At 47.5% G+C, this 21699-nt stretch overlaps 1 protein-coding gene across 1 annotated transcript in view; it reads right to left on the reverse strand.

Annotated features, from left to right (window-relative positions):
* The window catches only part of SSH3 (slingshot protein phosphatase 3), a 188749-nt gene that overhangs the window by 40408 nt on the left and 126642 nt on the right, over window positions 1-21699 (reverse strand). Inside the window, exons 5-8 of the mRNA XM_069232940.1 lie at window positions 9117-9188; window positions 7620-7685; window positions 6479-6673; window positions 578-671 (exon numbers count right to left, since the gene is read on the reverse strand). Of these exons, the coding sequence (XP_069089041.1) occupies window positions 578-671; window positions 6479-6673; window positions 7620-7685; window positions 9117-9188 (427 nt within the window). The remainder of the gene's footprint in view (window positions 1-577; window positions 672-6478; window positions 6674-7619; window positions 7686-9116; window positions 9189-21699) is intronic.

Genomic DNA, 21699 nt, shown 5'->3' on the forward strand with positions numbered 1-21699 from the left:
CATTTACAAACTACAAACTTTCCCGCTAACATGTAGTTTTACTGATAAAGCCATACAGCGCCTAAACAATGTTTGGAAACTGGCTTTCAGCAAAAATATTTATCATTTGCACGTCACAAAGTAAAGTGTTCTGATTTGTTTTCATCCTATGCATTTATTTTCACCACATAGAATTACAAAAGTGAACTTTCACAACTACTGAACTACAATTTGAAATGTTTGTGCAGTTCACTTATTAGCTTTTTAAATGTGTCAGGGAATAAAAGCCTGAATATCTTACAGCCTTTCATTTCACACGCTTCGCACAGCACAATTTGTCAGGCAGTTTACTTTTCTTTCTCTGACTGCAAAGTGATGTAAGGAGACAAACTGACATTTGACCTCTCTCTGAATGCAGAGCAGACGTGACAAGATAAAAGCAAGATTTAAAGGTATCTTTATTGCCATTCACTTTGTGAGTGGACAGAACACCTCTTATTTGTCAGCTCGACAGAATGGGCCATCGGGACCTGTAAATAGCTTGTCCTGATTAAATCTGACTCGTCATAGCGAGTAGATTTTTCAAGGCTTGCCTCACCTCCTTGGACGTGATGTTCTCTAGGTCTGTGGTCATCATGACTTCCCGGAGCTTTGCCTTCAGAGTGTGTTCGGTTATCTCGCGCTCCGACGGCCTGTTCAGAAAGAGAACAAAACTGGCGCTAGCTGTACGACAAGTTTGAGAGGTGGCAGACATGGCAAAGGTCAAAAGATCAGCATTTTGGAAGTCCAAGGAAACAGCAACAGGAAAAAGGAGGTAGATCTGGAAAAGTAGAGAGAAGCAGGGAAGGCAGTCAGGGCAGCAAAGGAACAAACAAAGAGAAAACAAGCAACAGCAAAGCCAATAGGTCTGGAATTAAAGTTCCAACACATGCAGCTTAAGCACATTAAAACCAGACAAGAAAGGCTGATTCCACTGAAGAGTCCCTAGTTGTTAAGTAGTCCCTCATGTAGTTTACGGCAAGCACTGACGTGGAGGTTGAAGGATACACCCAAACACTCAATAGCTTTCAGTAAGATGAATACTCCTCTGTGCCGAACCAAGATGTGATTGACAAAGTCTCAAGCCATTGGCTAAAAGAGCCATGTCTGAGAAAGTCAATGGCTGAAAGGGGCGGAGCTAAAACACAAGCTACATATATTTTAATGAACAGGTCTGTGTGACAGCTGGGCGGACAAATCCAGACCTAAAATGACAAACCAAGGAAAAAATACTTTTATGGATGTGAGTGAAAAGGGAATGTACTTTAGACAGGAGACAGGAGAAGCCTGTAAAAGAAATCTAGAAAAACAGTGTTGAAGCAATGCTTATGATCAGTACTAAGAACAGAAAAGGGCTACAGGTGGGCAATGAACAGAGTATGTCTGACACTAGGTCCAAATTATTTAATCTGACATTTACTTCCCTGCCTTACTTCAGCTACACCTTTCCCCCGTCTGCATTTACTCAATCGTGATGTCACTTCACATTGGAGGGCATTTTATGTGAAACATAATCTAAAATTATAAACATATCACCAAACTGTTTATAAATCATTTAAAATTAACTTCTGTTTAATTTCTACTTAAGGTTTAACTTATTGTAATTAATTAAAAATAAATGTAAGTAATATTAAGGATTAGAGTTAGGATAACGTTACTTATTTTAACTATATTTAAATTAATGTCATTCAAAACATTACAGTTAGGGTTAGCACTCGTAAGAATAAGAATTTAATGCAATATTTTACATCTAATTAGTTATAGGGTTAGCATAACAAATACAAAAAGCATTATTGATTTCATTAAATTTGTTTTAATAAGCAAAGTAAGGGTTAGAACTGCTTATTCTAATATAAAATGCGTATTTCATTTACTTTAGGATTAGAATAAATATTATTTTACTTACCTTCTGTGACGGTCTTTCTGGTGGATATTTTATCCAACCGCAGAGTCCTCACCTTTAGGCTATCCCCTAGATGCCATCCTGAAATCAGAAAGTTTCACAGCAATGCTGCCATGCTCTGCAGTGCGATGAGACTCCATGTAGATTTCATTCCGCCTTGAAGTGGTAGAGCGGAGCGCCTATAAGTGCCACTCCTGAGCACGGATGTCAAATTCTTGCTCGACTCTTTCCGCACAGTTGGATGTGGAGCATCAAAATGGTGAGTACCAGTGTGCAAATTGTGCCCACTGACTTTATAAAAAGATCTTATTCTTTTAAAGTCAGTTATATATTTTTGGGTAAAAGCTAAGAGTCATAGAGCAGATCAGAGATCAGTACCCAATGGAGACTTACAAAGAAAAATAGCCCGTCCAGTAGTTAGGAAAAAGTAGCTACCGACAACACAAGGAACAAGATCCCAACACTTAGAATATGTTTCTAGGTGCTTCAGTGAGGCCTAGGTGACCTTGTGATGGGTCACTGCTATCCAAGGGCCAGTGAATGTCTTAACCTCTCCCTTTTCTCTATGTTGGGAAAGGCACAAAAACAGTGGGTTTGTACCATCCATAAGGTCCCAAGCGGGTTTTAAGTTTGGCAGCCTCCATCTAGGAATTTTCTGGTCATAGACCTGATTTTCCATTATTGCTGCTGCCACGTGGAGCTTTATAATTGATTTGAGCCTGGTGGGAGTTGACGTATTTGTGGTGAAATTACATCGTCCTTTCTTTATACTGGAGTAACTTACTAGCGTTGTATGTGCCGGATGAAAAGTATTAAGCAGTGCTGTTCTAGGAAGTTGACGTTGAAAGCAACAATTATTGTGATTTAATCCACTTTGACACATTGTCCTGAGGATGGCCTCATGGACGGTTTGAGCCTTGGGTGAACGAAACGTCAACCTTATACTCTCCATGACGCAATTCTTCCCATGAGTTGCTGGAGTCCCTTACGAGTGATTTTCTGATTGTTTGAAAGACTGCATATAGGACTCAAACCTTTTGTTGTTGGAGAGTCAAGAGGGATGGTGCTCTCCTTCTGTCCCTTGGATGTAAAGGGATTGTGGACAAGATGGGTCACCAGTGCATTTGTATTTATAAAAAAAAAAAAAAAAAAACACAAAAAAACTCTTTGTTGTGTTGCTATGTTGATCTATATATATCATTAGTCAATATATAAAAATTCCTAATTTTCCCAGAAACAAATGACACGCTGTTTGAAGATTGATTCATTTATGGAATTTAATCTATGGTTAATTACAACATTAATAGTATTTAATATCGCTGAAATATTTGTATGCATAGTATTTAATATCGCTGAAATATTTGTATGCAAATGATTCCTCCATGAACATTGTGTGCATTACAGTTTAGATTACCCAGTTCTGTGGGGAATATTGGGTTACCCTGTTTATTTGTAACGCCACGTCGACCACAGACACCCACAGCAGGCGGGTGTGATGTAAGTAGGCTCTGGCCCACTTCACTGTGTATGCGTTGCCTTAACCATGGGTTCAACCAGCAATATCTCTAGGCAGGCAAATCCTTTATTCTCTTCTCAGGTCACTGAGCAAGGTGACACTTCATGGTTTCCTTCATGGTTAAGCCCCTTTCTGAATTCCGGGAGAGAGGGTGCTGTTCTAAGATGGATGGGGAGGCTGTTCCAAGATTTTGCAATGAGGTAGGAGGAGTGGTCTCTGAATTTTCAGCAGCGGATGTGAGGGGCGAGGGAGAAGGAGGTGGAGAAAAGGGGTCTGGACGGGAGGTGGAAACAGGCCGTGCTTGACGCATGCTGGTCCTCGTTTATGAAGGGCTTTGTAAGCATGGAACAGCATCCTTAATTGCCATCTTTTGTGTACAAGGAGCCAGTGGAGGTTTCTCAGATGAGGGGTGATGTGGGTCCTTTTGGAGAGGTTCAGGATGACTCTGGCCATTGCATTTTGCATTATTTGTACTCTTTTTGTGAGGTTTGAAGTGATACCGGTGTATAGTGTTGCCAATGTCCAGGCAACTGGTGGCGAGGACCTGTGTGAAGTTGCATCTGGTGGGAACCGGTAGCCACCTGAACATCTTGCGTAGCGTGCGGAGTGTAAGAAAGCCAGCAGAGGAGACTCTTTATCTGGTTCTTCATGGAGAGTTTGTTGTCAAGGATGATGCCGTGGTTGCCTTCAAACCTAGATCATTCTGGTGTTGCTTGCTTCCCTGTCCAGCATCTATATTTGTCACTACCTAGAGGATCGCTGTTTTCCTTGGCTAGGGATATTGCCAAAACAAAAGAAATGTTGAGTTTCACCCATTTTCAGGCCACCCCAAACGTGGGAGAAATGGGACAAAATGGAGGCCTCGAATACTTGCAAGTTAAACAAGTTTCAGACAGGAGAAGGTACATATGAGCTGGGATGTCTGACATAGGTATCATCAAGGAAGCCACCATTTAGTGCAGCACACAACAGACTCCAATCGGAGGGGGCGTGGCTGAATTTTGGCATGCAGGGATGCATTCCAAGCTGAATCCAGTGCTGCCAGAAATCTCAAATCCTGTATTTAGAGGAAATTCACTGAACTGAGGAGGTAGGACCAGACCTGCCAAGCCTAAGTGGACATAATATGTTATTTAGAAGTGCAGATATCACTATGGAACTGAGGAGGAGATGATCCCAAGCCTCTCCCACCCCACCAGACACTAATAAAAAATGATTCGGTCATGTGGGCTGGAAGGTGGCTTGGCTTAGCAGGGTGATACCAGTGATTCTAGTAGAGGGAGGAAGAGTAGGTTGGCCTCCTCAGCCCCAGCAGAGTAGAACCAAGGCAGTCACGGGGCGTGCAGGCCCCCGCTTACATTAAAGTGGATTATCCCAGGGAGGTGGCGGTCCTCTGGGTGTGGGGGGGGGGGTTTACTACGGCCCCCGTGCAATTGATAAGCATAGCCCTGGGGATATAATGGTCCCCTGGACTTCTGAAAGGCCTAGGAGGGGGCCCAATCACCCTCCTCCCAGTTTTCCAAAAGGCCCCCGTGATCTGGCCCATCCAGGAGCAAAATCATTTCAAAACACGAGACGCACAATTTTTTTATTTTATTTTTTTAATCACAGCAGGATCCGCGGATCCAGACGCAGATTTCTCTGTGATATTAAAAAATAAAAAAAATAAAAAGAGCTTTTAAGCCATGGGAGGGTCCCAATGGGACCCCTAGACCAACGCTAGGGGCGTAGGGTATAGGGAGTACCAAAATGGCTGTCAACACTTCTTGTCTGAAGCGTTGGCAGCCAATCAGATTCCAGCTGGAGGTCTTCCCTGGACCGTGGCCCTACGAATTTATTTTCCCTTTAATATCTCAAAAACTACTGAACAGATTTACACTAAATTTAAAAAAAAAAAAAGGGTGATTTGTGGACCAAAAGCTACCTTTTTTGTCAAATTTGGTGTAATTCGGTCCAGTTGTTGGGGCTGCAGGCATGTCTAAAGAGTCTATGGGAATTAATTTGAGAAATGCACTTTTTTTTTTTTAACCCCCTCCCCTTTTCCTCGGTCCCCGCTTGAAGGATCACCCGAAACTGTCCATGCACAACAAAGACCCTTGGACACATTTTTTGGGGAAAATTTCATGAAGATTTGTCAAACTGTGCCAAAGATATAGGTTAGTCGAAAAATTTGCTTGCAATGGAAACATGGTCATAAACACTGCCCACAGCAAGGACCGACGCATTACTCTATCAGGAGGGAATAAGCCACAGACCATAAATGTAAAAGTTTTGTTATATTGTGTAATATGAACAGGATACAATAAGCAGAGAGGAATAAATATGAAAATTAACTAAAAGAAAACCAGACTCCAGTGGATACAGCCACTAAACCAGTGACTTATGACCCGCACCTCCATGAGGCATCTTCGATATAAGGCTCTGAGATGAAGGTAATGGACATCCGTAATCCGAACTGAATGGACCATCTACTGGTGAGAGCCAATAGGCAATCTCCCTCCATGGGATATCTGAGAGAGACAATAATAGTGAAGTAATAAGGAATTTTGTTCACCACTCAAGCATGGGGTGGAGAGTGGTTTGTGAAACCCACATTCCCAATTACATGGCAGGCATCCTCCTCAGATATGATGTAGGACAAGGATGCTAGTTATGGGGACTGAAAAGAACCTTTTCAGGGACGCACCAGTAGGTAGCCTCCACAGGGGTACAGGAAAACAGGCCAGTGCCCATAACTAGAATCTAGCTGCGACCACCTCCACTCAACGCAGAGCGTGGTTTGAAATGGTGGTAGCCATTCCGATTTAAGAGAGGGGGTGCACTTTGAAGGTCCCCCTGACATTACAGCACTTGTACAACACATGCAGTGCCTCAAGTGGGCGTGCAGGATTGTCAATCACACTGGAAAAAATACACAAGGTGTCGATAAAAGGTCCAAGGGCAGAGTGGCACAGCCCCAAAAACTAACAGGATTTCTGTTCCAACAACTGTTCAATGATGTTAGTAGCGAGGTGCAACAGATAGAAAGAAGGTATACTGACTGCTCAGTGAAGAAGGCTGGGGAGTCGGGCCGCACAGAAAGCAGGTCAGACATGGCCGTCCACTCATTGATGCAGCTCTGGTCAGACGCGATGGTGGCTTCATAGTGCTGCACCCAGCCGAGGGCGCTGCTTGCCGGAAAGTGGTTGTGATGGAAGGCAGACTCACAGGCCTTGTGTAGCACCTGCATCATGGACCTGTGCAGAGAGAGCAGCAAAGGAAAAATCATAGATTAATCAACTAAGAACTCCCCAAGCAGAGTTCAGGGTCTACATTGGTATCAGCGAGATCAACTCAGCCATTGGGGAATGTCTAACTGAGCTCCACTTTGTGAAGTAGAAGTTGGTATGTCTGAAAACACTCCCTGAGCTCCACCAAGTATGTCAGGAAGTGACAAGTACTCTCAGGGACTCAGGGGAAGTAGAATATGCCACTGAGTTCCTTCAAGAGAAAGGGAAGGGGTTCACTGGGCCTCTTTGAATAGGAAAGGGGTTGGGATTGACTAACTTGTCCCCTTTGCTGAGAGTTAGTGTGGGATAAGCTTGCTGAACCCCCCTGTTGGTGGGTGAAATGGGATGAGCTTTGCTTCTCTTGGAAGCAGCGGGAAATGAGGGTAGATAGACTCATTGAGTCTCTCCCCTAGGATTGTGGGTGGTTCTGAGGACAGCCAGGAAAATTGTGGTTGTAAGAGCCCTTCAGCTCACTGCTTAATTGTGAAGGGGAATAAAAAGCGTGAGTCACTCAACTGCTCTGACTGAAGGGGCGAAGGAAGGTAGACGGTGAGAGGGAACAGCTCTTTTGAGGGGTTGCAGCAGGAATGGCTCATAAGGTCCTACATTGGAGTTTCTAAGGACAAAGCATCTCAGAGTGGAGGCTACAAAATCATTGTGCCCTTTGGGTGCATGACGGAGTGACACGCAAGGCCCTTGGGGTGACAGTGGGGAACGAGGGAAACATTCACTGAGCTCCTGAAAAGGAATGACTCACTGAGACTCACGTGTGAGAGAGGGAATGAGTCACTCAGCTACTCCACACTGGGAATCATAACTATGGCGTACGGTTAGAGACATGATCCCAAACATGACAGAGGAACAAACACACCACTCAAACCTTGCAGTCGACTTCATGTGTGATGGGACTCACCACATTGTTTGGACAGAGATGGGCTTGAAGATACGCGTCACACCATCGGAGGTCACACTGAAACCACTATAGAAACAGAAAATATCATTACAAGGGGTTAGTATTTGTGCATTTCTCGGGGCCTACTGATGTGGAGGCACTGGTGTAGGGGTGTCTAGGATCCCACAAGGGAAGAGGCTGGGTTACGTGGCAGTGGTTGTGCGTTGCCCATCAGTGAAGGTGGAGCGGTACGTCAGTGTACACGCAAAGGTACTGCTCGAAGAAAACTCTCCGGATCCAGTCTGATGCCTGGGGGAAATTCTAAGGTAAGGAATCTACAACTAGAAGTCTCTATCAGATAATAATCTTACAGATGAGATTACAGACCCCACCTCACATCCGACCATGAATATAGTAATATTTACTGCTTTGAGTATATGTCATTTAATTATATTACTTGTTTTAGATGTTATTTATTGGTATAGGTCATAAGCATTGCATTTGTTGTCCAAGTTAAGGTTTCAATGGCTGTTGCGCAAGTTGTGAAGTGTGACCCTAATAATAACTTGAACATTTCAGGTTTTTTTTGTTTTATTTGTAACCATAACTAAACTTTAATTGTTGTTTTTAAGTTGCTGTGGTATAAGCAAAGCTAACCATAATGCCTCTTTAACCTTTTTTTACAGTGAGTTTCCGGGGTTTTCATGGCTCTATCCCACATCCAAGAGTTTCCCGCGCCTTCGTCTGTGTGCAGCAGGGATTGGCAGCAGGGCCTGGCCTACAACCCACCACCACAGGCCGCCAACCCAGCCAGCGGATCAGAGTTTTGGATCCAGAATCTGGATTTCAGTTTGCAAGCATGAAATGGCTGATGGGAGAAAAAACGTCCTAATCTAAATAGATTATTATTTTTATTTTTTTCATTTTGGGTCCTCAGAAGGTCTGCAAACCTGAGTTCTCAGACCGCTGCAGATCAACAATCCAGTTATCTCTGTACCTTAACCCTTTGAAACTCACCAAAAATTTGTTTTAAACTTAAAGTGCTCAAAAACTGCTGGATGGATTTACACCAAACCCAGTAACGTTCTATTGTGATGACAAGTTTAGTGCAATTAGCATTTTTTTCTGTTTTGGAGATTAGATGTAATGAGAAATGCACCTTTTTTTTACCCCCTCCCTTTTTTAGGTCTCTACTTGGCAGATCGGCCTGGGACCTGCCACGCCAAACCCTGAGATGAACTTTGTTATTGACTGTTTCTTGCAGATATGAACAGAGTCCAAATCATGCAGCAAACAAAAAATGCCCTTTCAGTGGAAACTCTGATCTAATCATAATTCCACGCTGGCTGCCTCCAGTGTACATATCTTTGTTTACATATTTTACACAAACGCGTGCTCCCTCCAGGCCTGGCCTCCAATACTAGCTTGTGTGATGCATCTCAAGTGACCCTGGGAAGGCGGGTGCAGGAGAACCGGATATGACGTGCGGCACCAGTGTCTTGTATGGACAACACTCACCCATCCCCGTCCAGGAACACCTGAGTGTTGCTCCAGACGGGCAGGACCATGCCGATGGTACAGTGGTTGCACCTGCAAAGAAGACCGAAAGTTAAAAGCCAGTCCAACTACACTGTGACCTTCAACAAACACCAATAAATGTGCACTAGCCTAAGCAGTCCATGCAAAAGGCTATACGATGTTAAGTTTACAATAAATACAACATGTGCAGATACAGGTGTTGTGGCCGGACCCTAATAGGTGCGTGCCCAACGGGAAATGGGGGCTGGGGGGTGGGGGGGATCTGGAGAACATTGGACCAATTCACACATCAGGGTTAGAGCTCAGGAAGCCGGTGCCCAAGTTAAGCGTGAAGGTTCACTACAGTGCAGCCGTTTTTCAAACTTCAAGGGAAAAAAAGATCACAATTCAAATGTTAAACTTTTCAGCAACTTAGTTAAAGGGGTTTTTAACTTTTCTTTAAAAAATCTTCCATCCTGGACCAATAGTCGATTTTTCTAACAAAGCACTTCTTTCTATAGTCCGGTTTAAGCACCACAAACAGGTGTTCATGTCACCAGAATTGGCCCGGCAGGGATTTGACTCCTTGATCTGCAGATCACAGCTGTTGTCAGGGGTGAGTGTGTAACTCATGGACCTATTTTGCCGGCAGAGTGCTTTTCAAGAGATTCTCAACAGAAACTTCGAAAGAACACAGTTTGTGAAAAGGTGACGGTATCCACCAAGCCCAAAAAAGATTTCTCCTTGTTTATTTGGAGTTTTGTGCAAGGTCACACACGTTGACAAAACAGAGGGCTGTGGAAACCAGTTCAAGCTGAAGAGCACTTGTAAGCAGGAAAGGCAGGCTGAGTCCCACTGGGCACAAGTGTGGATCGCCCCACCTGGGATGTCTCAGACGCAGCCTTTCAACAGAATGCAAGAGTTCTGGAGAGGTAGCAGATTGTCCTGTGCTCAGGCTGGGTTCTAGGTGCTCCATGGAGATTGTTCTGTGCTCAGGCTGGATTCTAGGTGGTGTTCAATGGAGATTGTTCTGTGTTCAGGCTGGGTTCTAGGTGCTCCATGGAGATTGTTCTGTGCTTATGCTGGGTTCTAGGTGCTCCCTGGAGATTGTTCGGTGTTCAGGCTGGGTTCTAGTTGCTCCCTGGAGATTGTGTGTTTAGGCTGGGTTCTAGGTGCTTCATGGAGATTGTTCTGTGTTCAGGCTGGATTCTAGGTGCTTCCTGGAGATTGTTCTGTGTTCAGGATGGATTCTAGGTGCTCCATGGAGATTGTTCTGTGCTCAGGCTGGGTTCTAGGTGCTCCATGGAGAATGTTCTGTGTTCAGACTGGGTTCTAGGAGCTCCATGGAGATTGTTCTGTGCTCAGGCTGGATTCTAGGTGCTCAGGGAGATTGTTCTGTCCTGAGGCTGGGTTCTAGGTGGTGATCCATGGAAATTCTGCTGTGCTCAGGCCAGCTTCTGGGTGCTCCCTGGCTTGCCAACACTTCACAGCAGGGGATCTGTGTTCAGGGTGCTACCTGAAGGTCCACTCTAGGATAAGGTGCAAGACAGACGGTCCTAGGTTTCTGAGTGTAGTATTGTAGGTTTCTGAATGCAGGGTAGCGATGTACATTGACGTCAATTCACTGAACTGCCAGGGGGAGCGGAAGTGACTTCACACGCCCTTTGACCCCCCCTTTCACTCACATACACATGCTTACACACATCACACTTACACACACACTCACATAAACACACTATCACCTGAAAGCAAGCACACAACATACATTTAAAAGCAGTTTACTTATTTCAGCTGCCATGGAAGGGTACATTACAGCTGTAGGAAAATGCCATTGTTGTCATGGTTACCACTAACTTTTTGCCTTTTGTTGATGCCAGCTTTGATTGAAAGTGTGCTGGGACACTGCTAACCATGCCCCAGCACCAGTGTTCTTTCCCTAAAGATGTACCTGTGTCTCCACAATTGGCACAGCCCTGGCACACAGATTAGTCCCTTGTAAATGGTACCCTTGGTACCAAGGGCCCTGTGGCCAGGGAAGGTCTCTAAGGGCTGCAGCAAGTATTATGCCACCCTGGGGACCCCTCACTCAGCACATGCACACTTCCTCACAGCTTGTGTGTGCTGGTGGGGAGAAAATGACTAAGTCGACATGGCACTCCCCTCAGAGTGCCATGCCAATCTCACACTGCCTGTGGCATGGGTAAGTCACCTCTCTAGCAGGCCCTGCAGCCCTAAGGCAGGGTGCACTATACCACAGGTGAGGGCATAGCTGCACGAGCAGTCTGCCCCTACAGCGTCTAAGCCAATTCTCAGACATTGTAAGTGCAGGGTAGCCATAAAGAGTATATGGTTGGGGAGTTTGTCAAACACAAACTCCACAGTTTCATAATGGCTACACTGAGCACTGGGAAGTTTGGTATCAAACTTCTCAGCACAATAAATCCACACTGATGTCAGTGTAGGATTTTTTGAGAAATGCACTCAGAGGGCAACTTAGAGATGCCCCCCGCATACCAGCCCAACTGATAGTGCTAGGCTGACTGGTCTCTGCCAGCCTGCCACTTCCAGACTAGTTTCTGGCCACATGGGGTGAGTGCCTTTGTCACTCTGTGACCAGGAACAAAGCCTGTCCTGGGTGGAGGTGCTTCACACCTCCCCCCGGCAGGAACTGTAACACCTCAAAGGCTCCAGCCTGGTGTTACAATGCCCCAGGGCACTCCTGCTAGTAGAGATGCCAACCCCCCGGACACAGCCCCTTCTTTTGGTGGCAAGTCCAGAGGAGATAATGAGAAAAACAAGGAGGAGTCACCATCCAGCCTAGACAGCCCCTAAGGTGTCCAGAGCTGAGGTGACCCCTTCCTTAGAAAATCCTCCATCTTGGCATGGAGGATTTAGCCCAATAGGATTAGGGATGTGCCCCCCTCAGGGACAGTAGCCATTGGCTACTTCCCTCCAGCCCTAAACACACCTATAGATCTAGTATTTAGGAGTGACCCTGAACGCAGGAAATCAGATTCCTGACAACCTAACAAGACTGCTGACCTGAAAACCCCACAGAGAAGGAGACGACAACTGCTTTGGCCCAAGCCCTACCGGCCTGTCTCCAGATTCAAAGAACCTGTAACAGTGATGCATCCTGCGGGCCCAGCGACCTCTGCTGACTCAGAGGACTGCCCTGCAAATCCAAAGGACCAAGAAACTCCCGTGGACACCGGCTCGGTCCAAAGCAACAAGAAGAAGCCATCTTTAAAGGGACTCTCACCTCACTCCTGAAGCGTGAGTCCCCACCACTCTGCACCTGACGCCCCCGGCCCGTAACCAGAGAAACCAACACTGCAGAGAGGACCCCCAGGCGACTCTAACAACTTTTCCACCCTGAGACAACCTCCCTGCAACCCCACGACGACGCCTGCAGAGAGAATCCAGAGGACCCCCCTGACCGCGACTGCCCGGTATCAAAGAACCTGATGCCTGGAAGAAGCACTGCACCCGCAGCCCCCCAGGCCCGAGAAGAACCAACTACCAGTGCAGGAGTGACGAGCAGGCGGCCCTCATCTTTGCCCAGTCTGTGGCTGACCCGTGAAGCCCCCTGTGCCCTGCCTGTATCGTCTGAGAGACCCCCAGGACCCTCTTTTGATTTCAATAACAAACCCAACATCTTATTTGCACACTGCACCCGCCCGCCCCTGTGCCACTGAGGGTGTAAAATAATATTTTTCTATATAAAAAACCTATTGGCCTGTATTTCAGTGTGTGTTCCCATTTATTGCCTGTGTGTGTACAACAAATTGCTAACACTACCCTCTGATAAGCCTAACTGCTCGACCACACTACCACAAATAGAGCATTAGTGTTATCTATTATTGCCTCTGTCAAGCCTCTTGGGGAGCCCCTGGACTCTGTGCACACTATCTCTCACTTTGAGATACTGTATTCCATTTTTATTACACTAATAATGGAAAATATAGTATTCACTGTTAGTGTGATAACAAATGGACAGGAAAACAGAGTGGAGCCCCAGCTGAAGGACTAGCAGATCTCACACTTCGCAGGAAGGCTGTTTCGGATCAGATGGAAGGGAACCTGGTAGCCCATTGCACGGAGGACATTTTCTGAGCATAAGTAGGGAACCTAAACACAGATCTTGACTGAACTTGAAGAAGGACTGCCCTGCAGCACTGTGGAACCAGCAAAGAGAGGCTGCACCATCGCGGACTGCACCTGTTGTCTAGCAAAGGGATAGACTGTGCCTGTGGGCCCTGCTCCAGGAGAAGTCGTCTAAAGAGCCCAGCCAAAGTCAAGAGACTTCAAGAGCCAACTGGCTGGCTTCCTCTTTGCAGCACAGGTACACAACAGATGATGAAGGCTGCTGGGGCAAGTTGGTGGCCAAAGGTCTGCCAACCACGGCCAACCACCGCCATGCAGCCCCAGGGACCAGGACCCAATGCACAAAGTTGCAACCGAGTTCCCTGAGCCAAGGAGTGGTCCTGGAATGCAGCTGGGGTATCCAGAGGATGTTCTATTGACGCAGGAAGGATTTACCGATGACTGCCATACTGGGCAGCTGGTTGCCCATTGGCAAATGGACTTGCCAGCACTGAGAGGACTTTGAGTGACATCGACCTTGTGATTAGGATCACCTCACCCACTCCATAGACTCAGGAGTAGTTGCAGCAAGTTCCCTGTCAACCGCATAGCATCCAGAGCATCCTTCAGTATCTTCAGCATCCCTCACCCCTTTCATCAGGACCACTTCTATAGAAAAAACCTGCAAGGGATAAAAGTGTCTAGAACTGACTGAAGACCGCTTCTCCTGCTGAGATAAATGCTTCTAAGGATCTTGCAGGTCTCCCTGACTCGCTCCCTACTGACGTTGGTCACCTAAATTGACGCCAAGTGACATTATATCTAGCCCATTCCTTTTAGTGAAAAAGTTTTTAAGTGTCAAATTCGTTCACTTTGCCAATGCTTGTTCGCATTGAATGAAATGGTCTTATTTACTATACCTTGTAAATTCTTCATCTCCAGAACTCTGGTAGATGTTTTTCATTGTGATTTCTAAAAATACATAAAAATACAGTCTATTATAATAAATTGGTGTCTTACTGATTTCTTCAATTGTTTTGGTGCTGGTTAAATGCTTTACACTGATTCCTTTGTGTAAGCCTTGCAGATCAGAGCCACAGCTACCCAGGGTGAGCTGAACATTTGACAAACTAAACCTAAGGGCCCAGGCATACAACAAAGCAGTGCAAAGCTGCTCTGTAGGTGCTATATCCAACAAAGCTATCACCACCCTTGTAGGAAGCTGGCCTGGAGTGTGGTGGGTACCTATGGCACTTACACCTTATACCAGGTATCCCCTCTGTTGGAGGCTGACCCTCTACGCAGTGTGCAAAACCAAGCACACTATGCAGAGGGTTCAGGCAACCACACATTGGTTTCCAGAGGTAAAAATTAGACCACCGAATGCTCCAATTTTTAAGGTAGCTGGTCGAGCAGTAAGGATAATCCAGGAGATGTGCTAAGTATTGGCTGTACTCACAAATCCAATCATGCACCGCACCACACACACTCAATGAACTTGAGACCAGATTTTATAAAAATACTTCAGACTTTTATATACATTTTAAGACCAAAATCTTCAAGATACGTTAAGTACTTTTCGTATTATGACTTTTTAAAGTTTTTAGCAAAGTTAGTCTTTCTATGCGTAATTACGCACCATTGGAAACAATGCACAATCACCTTTAAAAAAGCATTAAAAAAAAAAAGAAATTGTACAATTGAGTTACCGGTCTCTTCTTTTGCAGGATGGTCGTAGTAGTCAGGGGCCACCTCATGCCAGGTGGAGAGCCTCAGGCTCCCGGTTCCGGCGGCAGCAGCGTTGGAAAGTCTCTTGGCACAGGGCCACCTGAATGGGCCACTTGGAAAAGGAGCTGGTTTGCAAATTTAAAGATGGTGCCTTGGGGTCCCCTTGGGCTGTCGAGGTCGCAAGGGGTTGGGGACTTGGGGCACACAGCAGATCCCGCAATGCAAGGCCCAGAGTGGCCAGGTGCAGGGCGAGTTATGAGTCCTTTGGAGCTGAAGGCGAGTCTCTTTGAGGGCTGCTTACAGGACAACGGGGACACTCTGGTCGGAGGTCCAGGGGGTTCCTGAAGTTCTTCGACTGGGGCTTCTTCCTGATCCTTTTTCAGCTCTGGGGGAGCTGGTTTTCTGGTTGACCGATGTCAGCTGACCAGTACCCAGGGTATTGGTGTAACTTGGCCACTAGAGGGTGCAGTGCCACCAAACTTGGCACAGTTGTGGCTCGCATCCGGGTGGTCGTCGGTGTGTCATGGGGTCCAGCTGTGACTTGCGGTCACGGAATATCGGCCGGTCATTGAAGTGACCCTCACTGGTTTGTTGGTCCTTTGCAGATTTCTTGGTTTTCTTGAGTGGTGCCTCCACTCAGGAGGGAGATCTGGGTTGATTCTTGAAGCCTGGCGGTCCCCTGGGTTTCTTAGGGTTAGTCCAGTGTCCAGCTCCTCCGCAGTGGCTATTTTCAGGTCCTTAGTGCAGCAGGCAGGGTTTGGTTCCTTTTCTTGTGAATAAGGTCCTCAGTTCTCTTGTTGTGGTTTTCTTTTGGTGCTGGTCTTCTTTTCTTCTTCAAACCCTTTTCAAATCTGATTTCTTGGTCTAGGGGAGCCCACTAAATACTGAATTTAGTGGGCTTTTTAGGGGGAACCTGGTAGTATTCAATGGGACAGTTACTCTGGGGTGGCTACACCCACTACAGTAACCACTTCCTGTGGGAAGGATCACTTCCCTAAACCGGATTGGCTATTTTCCTCCATTCCAAGATGGAGAAAAATTAAATGAAGGGTCCACTTCCCCTGCAAGCCCCTAATGGTGGTGCACGCTCAGTGAGGCCACTCCTCCTACCCTTTGTGTGGTTTCCCACCTTTGCTCCCTCCAAGAGTGGGAGCTTGCAAAGGGGGAGGCCATCTGCTGCTAGCAGCAGGCCTGGCGGGTCGAGTTTCAAGGGTGGTAGCCCTTTGAAGCTCACTGCCAGGGCAGTGCACATTCCTGAGGGAGGGGAAGTTAGCTCCTCCACCCAGGAAGGGCTTTGTTTCACAAACCAGAGGGACAGGGCTCTCCCCCAGGGTTTGAGTATTGGCTGTCTGGATGTGCTCGCTGGAACCAGTCAGCAACCATGCTAGGATAGTTAGCTTTTTCAGGGGGCACCTCTAAGGTGACCCCTGGGTACTTTTTGTAATAAGTCCAGTGCTGGTACCAGTTTGGATTTATCATTCTGAGTTGTTTAATACCAAACAACCCAGGGTTCAGAATAACCATCATGTAGCTGGGAAACTTGTATTGACCAGTGTCCAGCACATATAATAAAATGGGTGCTCTGTTCACTCACTATGTCCCAGGTTTGGCAAGGACACAGTGGGGACATATTGCTCATGCAAGTATGCCCTCACTTAAAGTATGGTGCACCCTGCCTTAGGGCTGGAAGGCCTGCTAGAGGGGTGACTTACCCATAACATATGCAGTGTATGGTGGACAGGGCACACAGGGAGTGTGCTATGTCGAGTTTGTATTTTAGGTTTGCACCAGGTCACCCAGCCTGCTATGGCAGTGCTGGGTGCATCTGGATGCATAGCCCTTGAGGGAACCACAATCAGTGCTGCTGCCCTCAGGGGCCTACCCATAGTACCCCAGGCTCTGGGTACCTAAGCGGGGGGGGTTACTGCAACAAGGAGCTAGTGTCTCCCACCCTCTCAGTGAAGTGTAGGCAGTGTCTAGGAGCCAGAGTCTCTAGAGGTAGCTGTGGATGAGCAGCCAAGGCTGATCTAGGAGACATGCAAAACTCAAGCAATACCACTGTAGTCACACAGCACTCACACACATGAAAGAAAACACTCAGTGTTACAAAAATAAAAGTACTTCATTTTAGTGACACAATACCAAAAAGTACTAGAGAGGCAACCCTCCAATAGGAGGTAAGCAACACACTAGATATATACATTAGTTACCAGAAATAGGCATAGGAAGTGATAGAAAACAGAGCAAATGCAGTTGGACAATAGTGACCCTAGCGGGGGAGTCCAAACCATATACTAAAAAATGGAATGCGAACTCAGGACCCCCACCTAGGTAAGTGGAATGTGTAGAGGGAAGCTGTGGGTACTAGAAAACACCAAAGGTAAGTACCACAGTGCCCCCAGCGACCAGCAGAAAAGGAGTAAGTCAGTGGTTTTACCCAACCCACCTAAACGGAAGGGAAAGAAGAAAATACAACACCCAGACAAGACTGCAAGAAACCAGCGGTGGATTCCTGGAGAGGAAGACCTGTGGAGAGAGGGGACCAAGTCCAGAAGTCACAGAAGAGTCCAGGAGGAGTAGGAGTTACTACCCACCCAGCCGTGGATGCAGGAGTTGGTTAACGGTGCTGAAGACGTCAGCACTGCAGCCCTGGAGTTGGTGAAGAGTTCCTGAGGAATGCAGACAACGTCCCACGCCAGAAGAAGAATTGCAGTCGGGTGTTGGTGCAGGAATTCCACCAACAAGCCTTGGCAAAGGTAAATGTTGCGGTTGGCAGAAAGTGGAGCTGCCATGGAGCAGCAAGTCCCAGAAGGACGCATCCCAGGAGAGGAAGTCAGAGGGGACCCTTAGTGACACAGAGAGATCCCATAGGAGCAGAGGCAGCACACACAGGAGTCCCACCCGAGAAGGACATATGAGTCGCAGAAGAGCCCACGCAGCACAACCGAAGAAGGGTCCCACATCGCAGGAGAAGCACGCAGGCCTGTGCATCAATGGAAGGAGTGCTGGGGGTACACACACCCTGAAGCTCCCTTGGAGGAGATGCAAACAAGCCTTAGCAGCTGCAAGAGACAGTGCATCGGGGTACTGTCGTGCATGGGAAGGGAAGGGCTTACCTCCACCAAAGTTGGACATCTGGCAGAGAGGACCAAGACTACTCCTCCGGACCTCCATCCGTCATGCAGGATCCACGCAGCTCAGGATGAGAGGAGATCCATGCAGCCGGTCGTCGTCGTGATAGGTGCCTGCAGATGCAGGGGAATGACTCCTTCATTCCAAGGGTGATTCCTTCTTCCTTTTCCTGCAGACTGAAGACTTGTCGCCCTCAGAGAATGCACAGTTGGGGAAATGTTGCAAGAAGAGTCTCCTTCGTGGATGCAGATTGTCGATTCCTGGATGGTCCAGTTGCGGTTCCAGTGGCTAAAAGTCAAAGTAGAGGTTGCAGAGGAGCCCTGCTGAAATCTTGCAAGCTGAATCTGAGGACCTGCCCAAGAAAGAGACCCTAAACAGCCCTGAAAGGATGATTGGTAACCTAACTCGGTGACCACCCATCAAGAGGGGGCTCTGATGCCACTCTGATGCTCCCAGATGTCCCTGCCAACCTTGGATTCAAGATGGCTGAATCCAGGGACCCTCTGGAGGACCTCTGATCACCACCCCTGGGGTGGTGATGGACAGGGGAGTGGTCAAACCCCTTTCCATTGTCCAGTTTTGCACCAGAGCAGGAACTGGATGTCCCTGAACAAGTGTAGACTGGTTTATGCACAGAGGGTACCAAATGTGCCATTCAAAGCATAACAGTGGCTTGGTGAGGCTACCCCCCTCCCAAGCCATGCAACACCCTCTCCCAAAGGAAATCCTTTGTTCTGCCTTCCTGGGTTTGAGCAGATCAAGCAGCAGGAGGGCAGAAACCTGCCCGAGGGATGGTAGCAGCTGGGGATGCCTGGGAAAACCCTGGAAAACTGGTAGGAGCAATGCTGGGTGTCGCCTAAGGAGTCCCCAGAGTGCATGGACACATACTTCCAATACTGGCAACAGTATTTGGATATGATTCCGACATGTTTGATACCAAACATGCCTAGATTCGGAGTCACCATTATGTAGCTAGACCTATGTCCAGTACATGCATAAAATGGCATCCTCGCACTCACGAAGTCCATGAAAATGGCACCAGAGTTTGTGGGACCACCTCTGCTAGTGCAGGGGTGCCCTCACACACAGGTACTTGCACCCTGCCCTCTGGGCTCGGAAGGCCTCCCATAGGGGTGACTTACAGTGACCTAGTGCAGCGACCTAAGGTGAAAACAGGTGCATGCACCCTTTCATGGAAGCTGCAATGGCAGATCTGCAGAACACTTTGCATGGGCTCCCCATGAGTGGCATAATACATGCTGCAGTCCACGGGATCCCATGGTACCCCAATGCACTGGGTTCCTATGTACCATATAGTAGGGACTTACATGGGGGTACCAGTATGCCAAATGTGGTGTGAAAATAGAACAAGGTGCCAAGTTAGAAGGGAGCGAGCATAATCACTGGGGTCCTGGTTAGCAGAGTCCCAGTGAACACAGTCAAACACACTGACAACAGGCAGAAAATGGGAGTACCCATGCCAAGAAAGAGGGTACTTTCCTACAACCCTCCTCCCTAAAGACAACAAAGACACCTTAGAATGTGCCAGTTACTGCCTAATACTCCTCCTCAATGTGGACCTTAAAATTATGGCCAAGATCGTGGCAACCCACTTGGGCAAGGTAATCCTGCAGCTCACCAACAAATCTCTAGTGAGGTGTGTCTTGGGGTGTATTTTCTGCAACAACCTCAAGAAACGTACCCACCTCTAATGGTAGACGAGGAACGACCTCTCCAAAACTCTGCACTGTCACTAGACACCAAAAGGGTGGTCAACAAGGTTTCAGGTAAAGTCCGGTATGGGCCTGGGTGATGGCTTAATTGGTAAGGTGCAATATTGCACAACAACCTCCACAGTAGGGATATCCATTGGGGGGGCTTCCTCTCAAAACTCCTTCCAGGAAGGCCAATTGACCTGATAGGGATGCCCCCTGTCCCAGCTGCTGTTCCTTATGGCCACTGAACCATTGGCCATGGATGTCAGTGGCATAAATTGGGGACTTTTGAGCATGCTGCCCCTTCAGGCACCCAAAGACCTCCTACATGCATTGACTCAGATATCAGAGCTTACATCTCAAGTAGGCGAAAGCTCAGACTCTGAGGGTCCCAGTTTTGGCAGACACACCATCACGGGTTTAAGGCTTCCCCATATGGCTTCATATAACCTGTCTTTCCTCCTCTCCCAGACGACTGCCTATTTGGGCCTCAGCAGTGAGGCACCATTCTGTTTCCACCTTGAGCATGCTGTTTTGAGCCCCTTGAGCCTGGCATTGCCCCATACCTCCCCCTACCAACTCAATGACAGCAGGTAACCCAATCATGCTGGCAACAGCAATTGCCTAGAAGGAGGCCCACCGACTTGTGGTGGCTCCCCCTCTACTGCACTGCAAGGCCCGCTATGGCATAATACTGCTCTCCGCATTGGCTGCCAACCTGTCTACTGGCAGGAACATGGCCTCGGAAGGGTGGACTAACTACAGGATAGAGGCCGGCTGAAATTGTTCCTGGCCCTCGGTCTCGAAAACGGGCTCTGAGGTACGAGAAGTGGAAGCCAACTGGCCCGCTGCAGTCGCACTGCCTGCGGAAGGTCCCCAATTGATAAAGTCCTTCGGGAGGCCAACCTGAAGTTCCTATACTTCAAGATACTGAACGACTGGTCCCCATGGATGCACAAACGCTCCAAACTGCTACTGCAAGGCCTATTATGGAGGTGCAGCAGTGGCCGTTGTGACTTACTCCATATCTTGTGGGCATGTCCGGTCTGCTGCTCCTACTGGACCCAGGTGTGGAGCCAAATACCATACTGTAGATCCATACGGCTCCCTCCCTCCCCACATTTGGCCATACTCCATAATGTGTTGGACATACTGGAAGCATGAACTCATGAGCATCACTGGCTGGCCATTCCCTAGCGACTGCCAAACTGTGTACACTTCGCCACTGGTGACAGTACGCCCGTCAACGTGTGGTCAATGGCTGCCTGAGCTTCACAGAGTTGCCTTCCATAAAAGAGCCTCCTATCAGCTTAACGACAAGTTGGACGTCTTTGAAGGAGTATGGGGCCCTTTCTCGCGAGTGGTGATATACCCGCAGCCCACGGTCTGGTCTCCACCTTCCCCCATCACCAGTTAAACCTGAGGGCGCGTTGGCTCTCCACTCAGTGGCTCCTGCAGGACCCAGTCATTGATTTGAATTGGCTGTTCCAGCCTTGAGGGCTGCCTGCCAAACACATGCTGCTTATATCAAACTGTGTCGGCGCTTCATCACCTATAGTCCCAAATATACAGCATTCCATGCACAGCTCCCAATACAGCATGCCATGCACAGCTCCCAATACAGCATGCCATGCACAGCTCCCAATACAGCATGCCATGTACTTCATGCATATGCATCCAACTGAGCCCAGCAACTTTTAAACTGCCAATTCTCTGAGCAGTATTCGTGGGGTACATTACAGAGCTGCTGCAGACACAGCCTTCTGGTGAAGGGCACTGTGGCGAAAGAAGGGGGAACTTTTACTGCTGTGGTACCCACTCCTGAATGGAACTCATCAGGTACAGCCTCTTACCAGTACATTATAAGAGACGCTTTTTAACCTTCCAAGAATCCAGGCAAACAAGTACTTAACAAGCTCGCT

This window comes from Pleurodeles waltl, chromosome 4_2, assembly GCF_031143425.1.
Source record: "Pleurodeles waltl isolate 20211129_DDA chromosome 4_2, aPleWal1.hap1.20221129, whole genome shotgun sequence".
NCBI lineage: Eukaryota > Metazoa > Chordata > Amphibia > Caudata > Salamandridae > Pleurodeles > Pleurodeles waltl.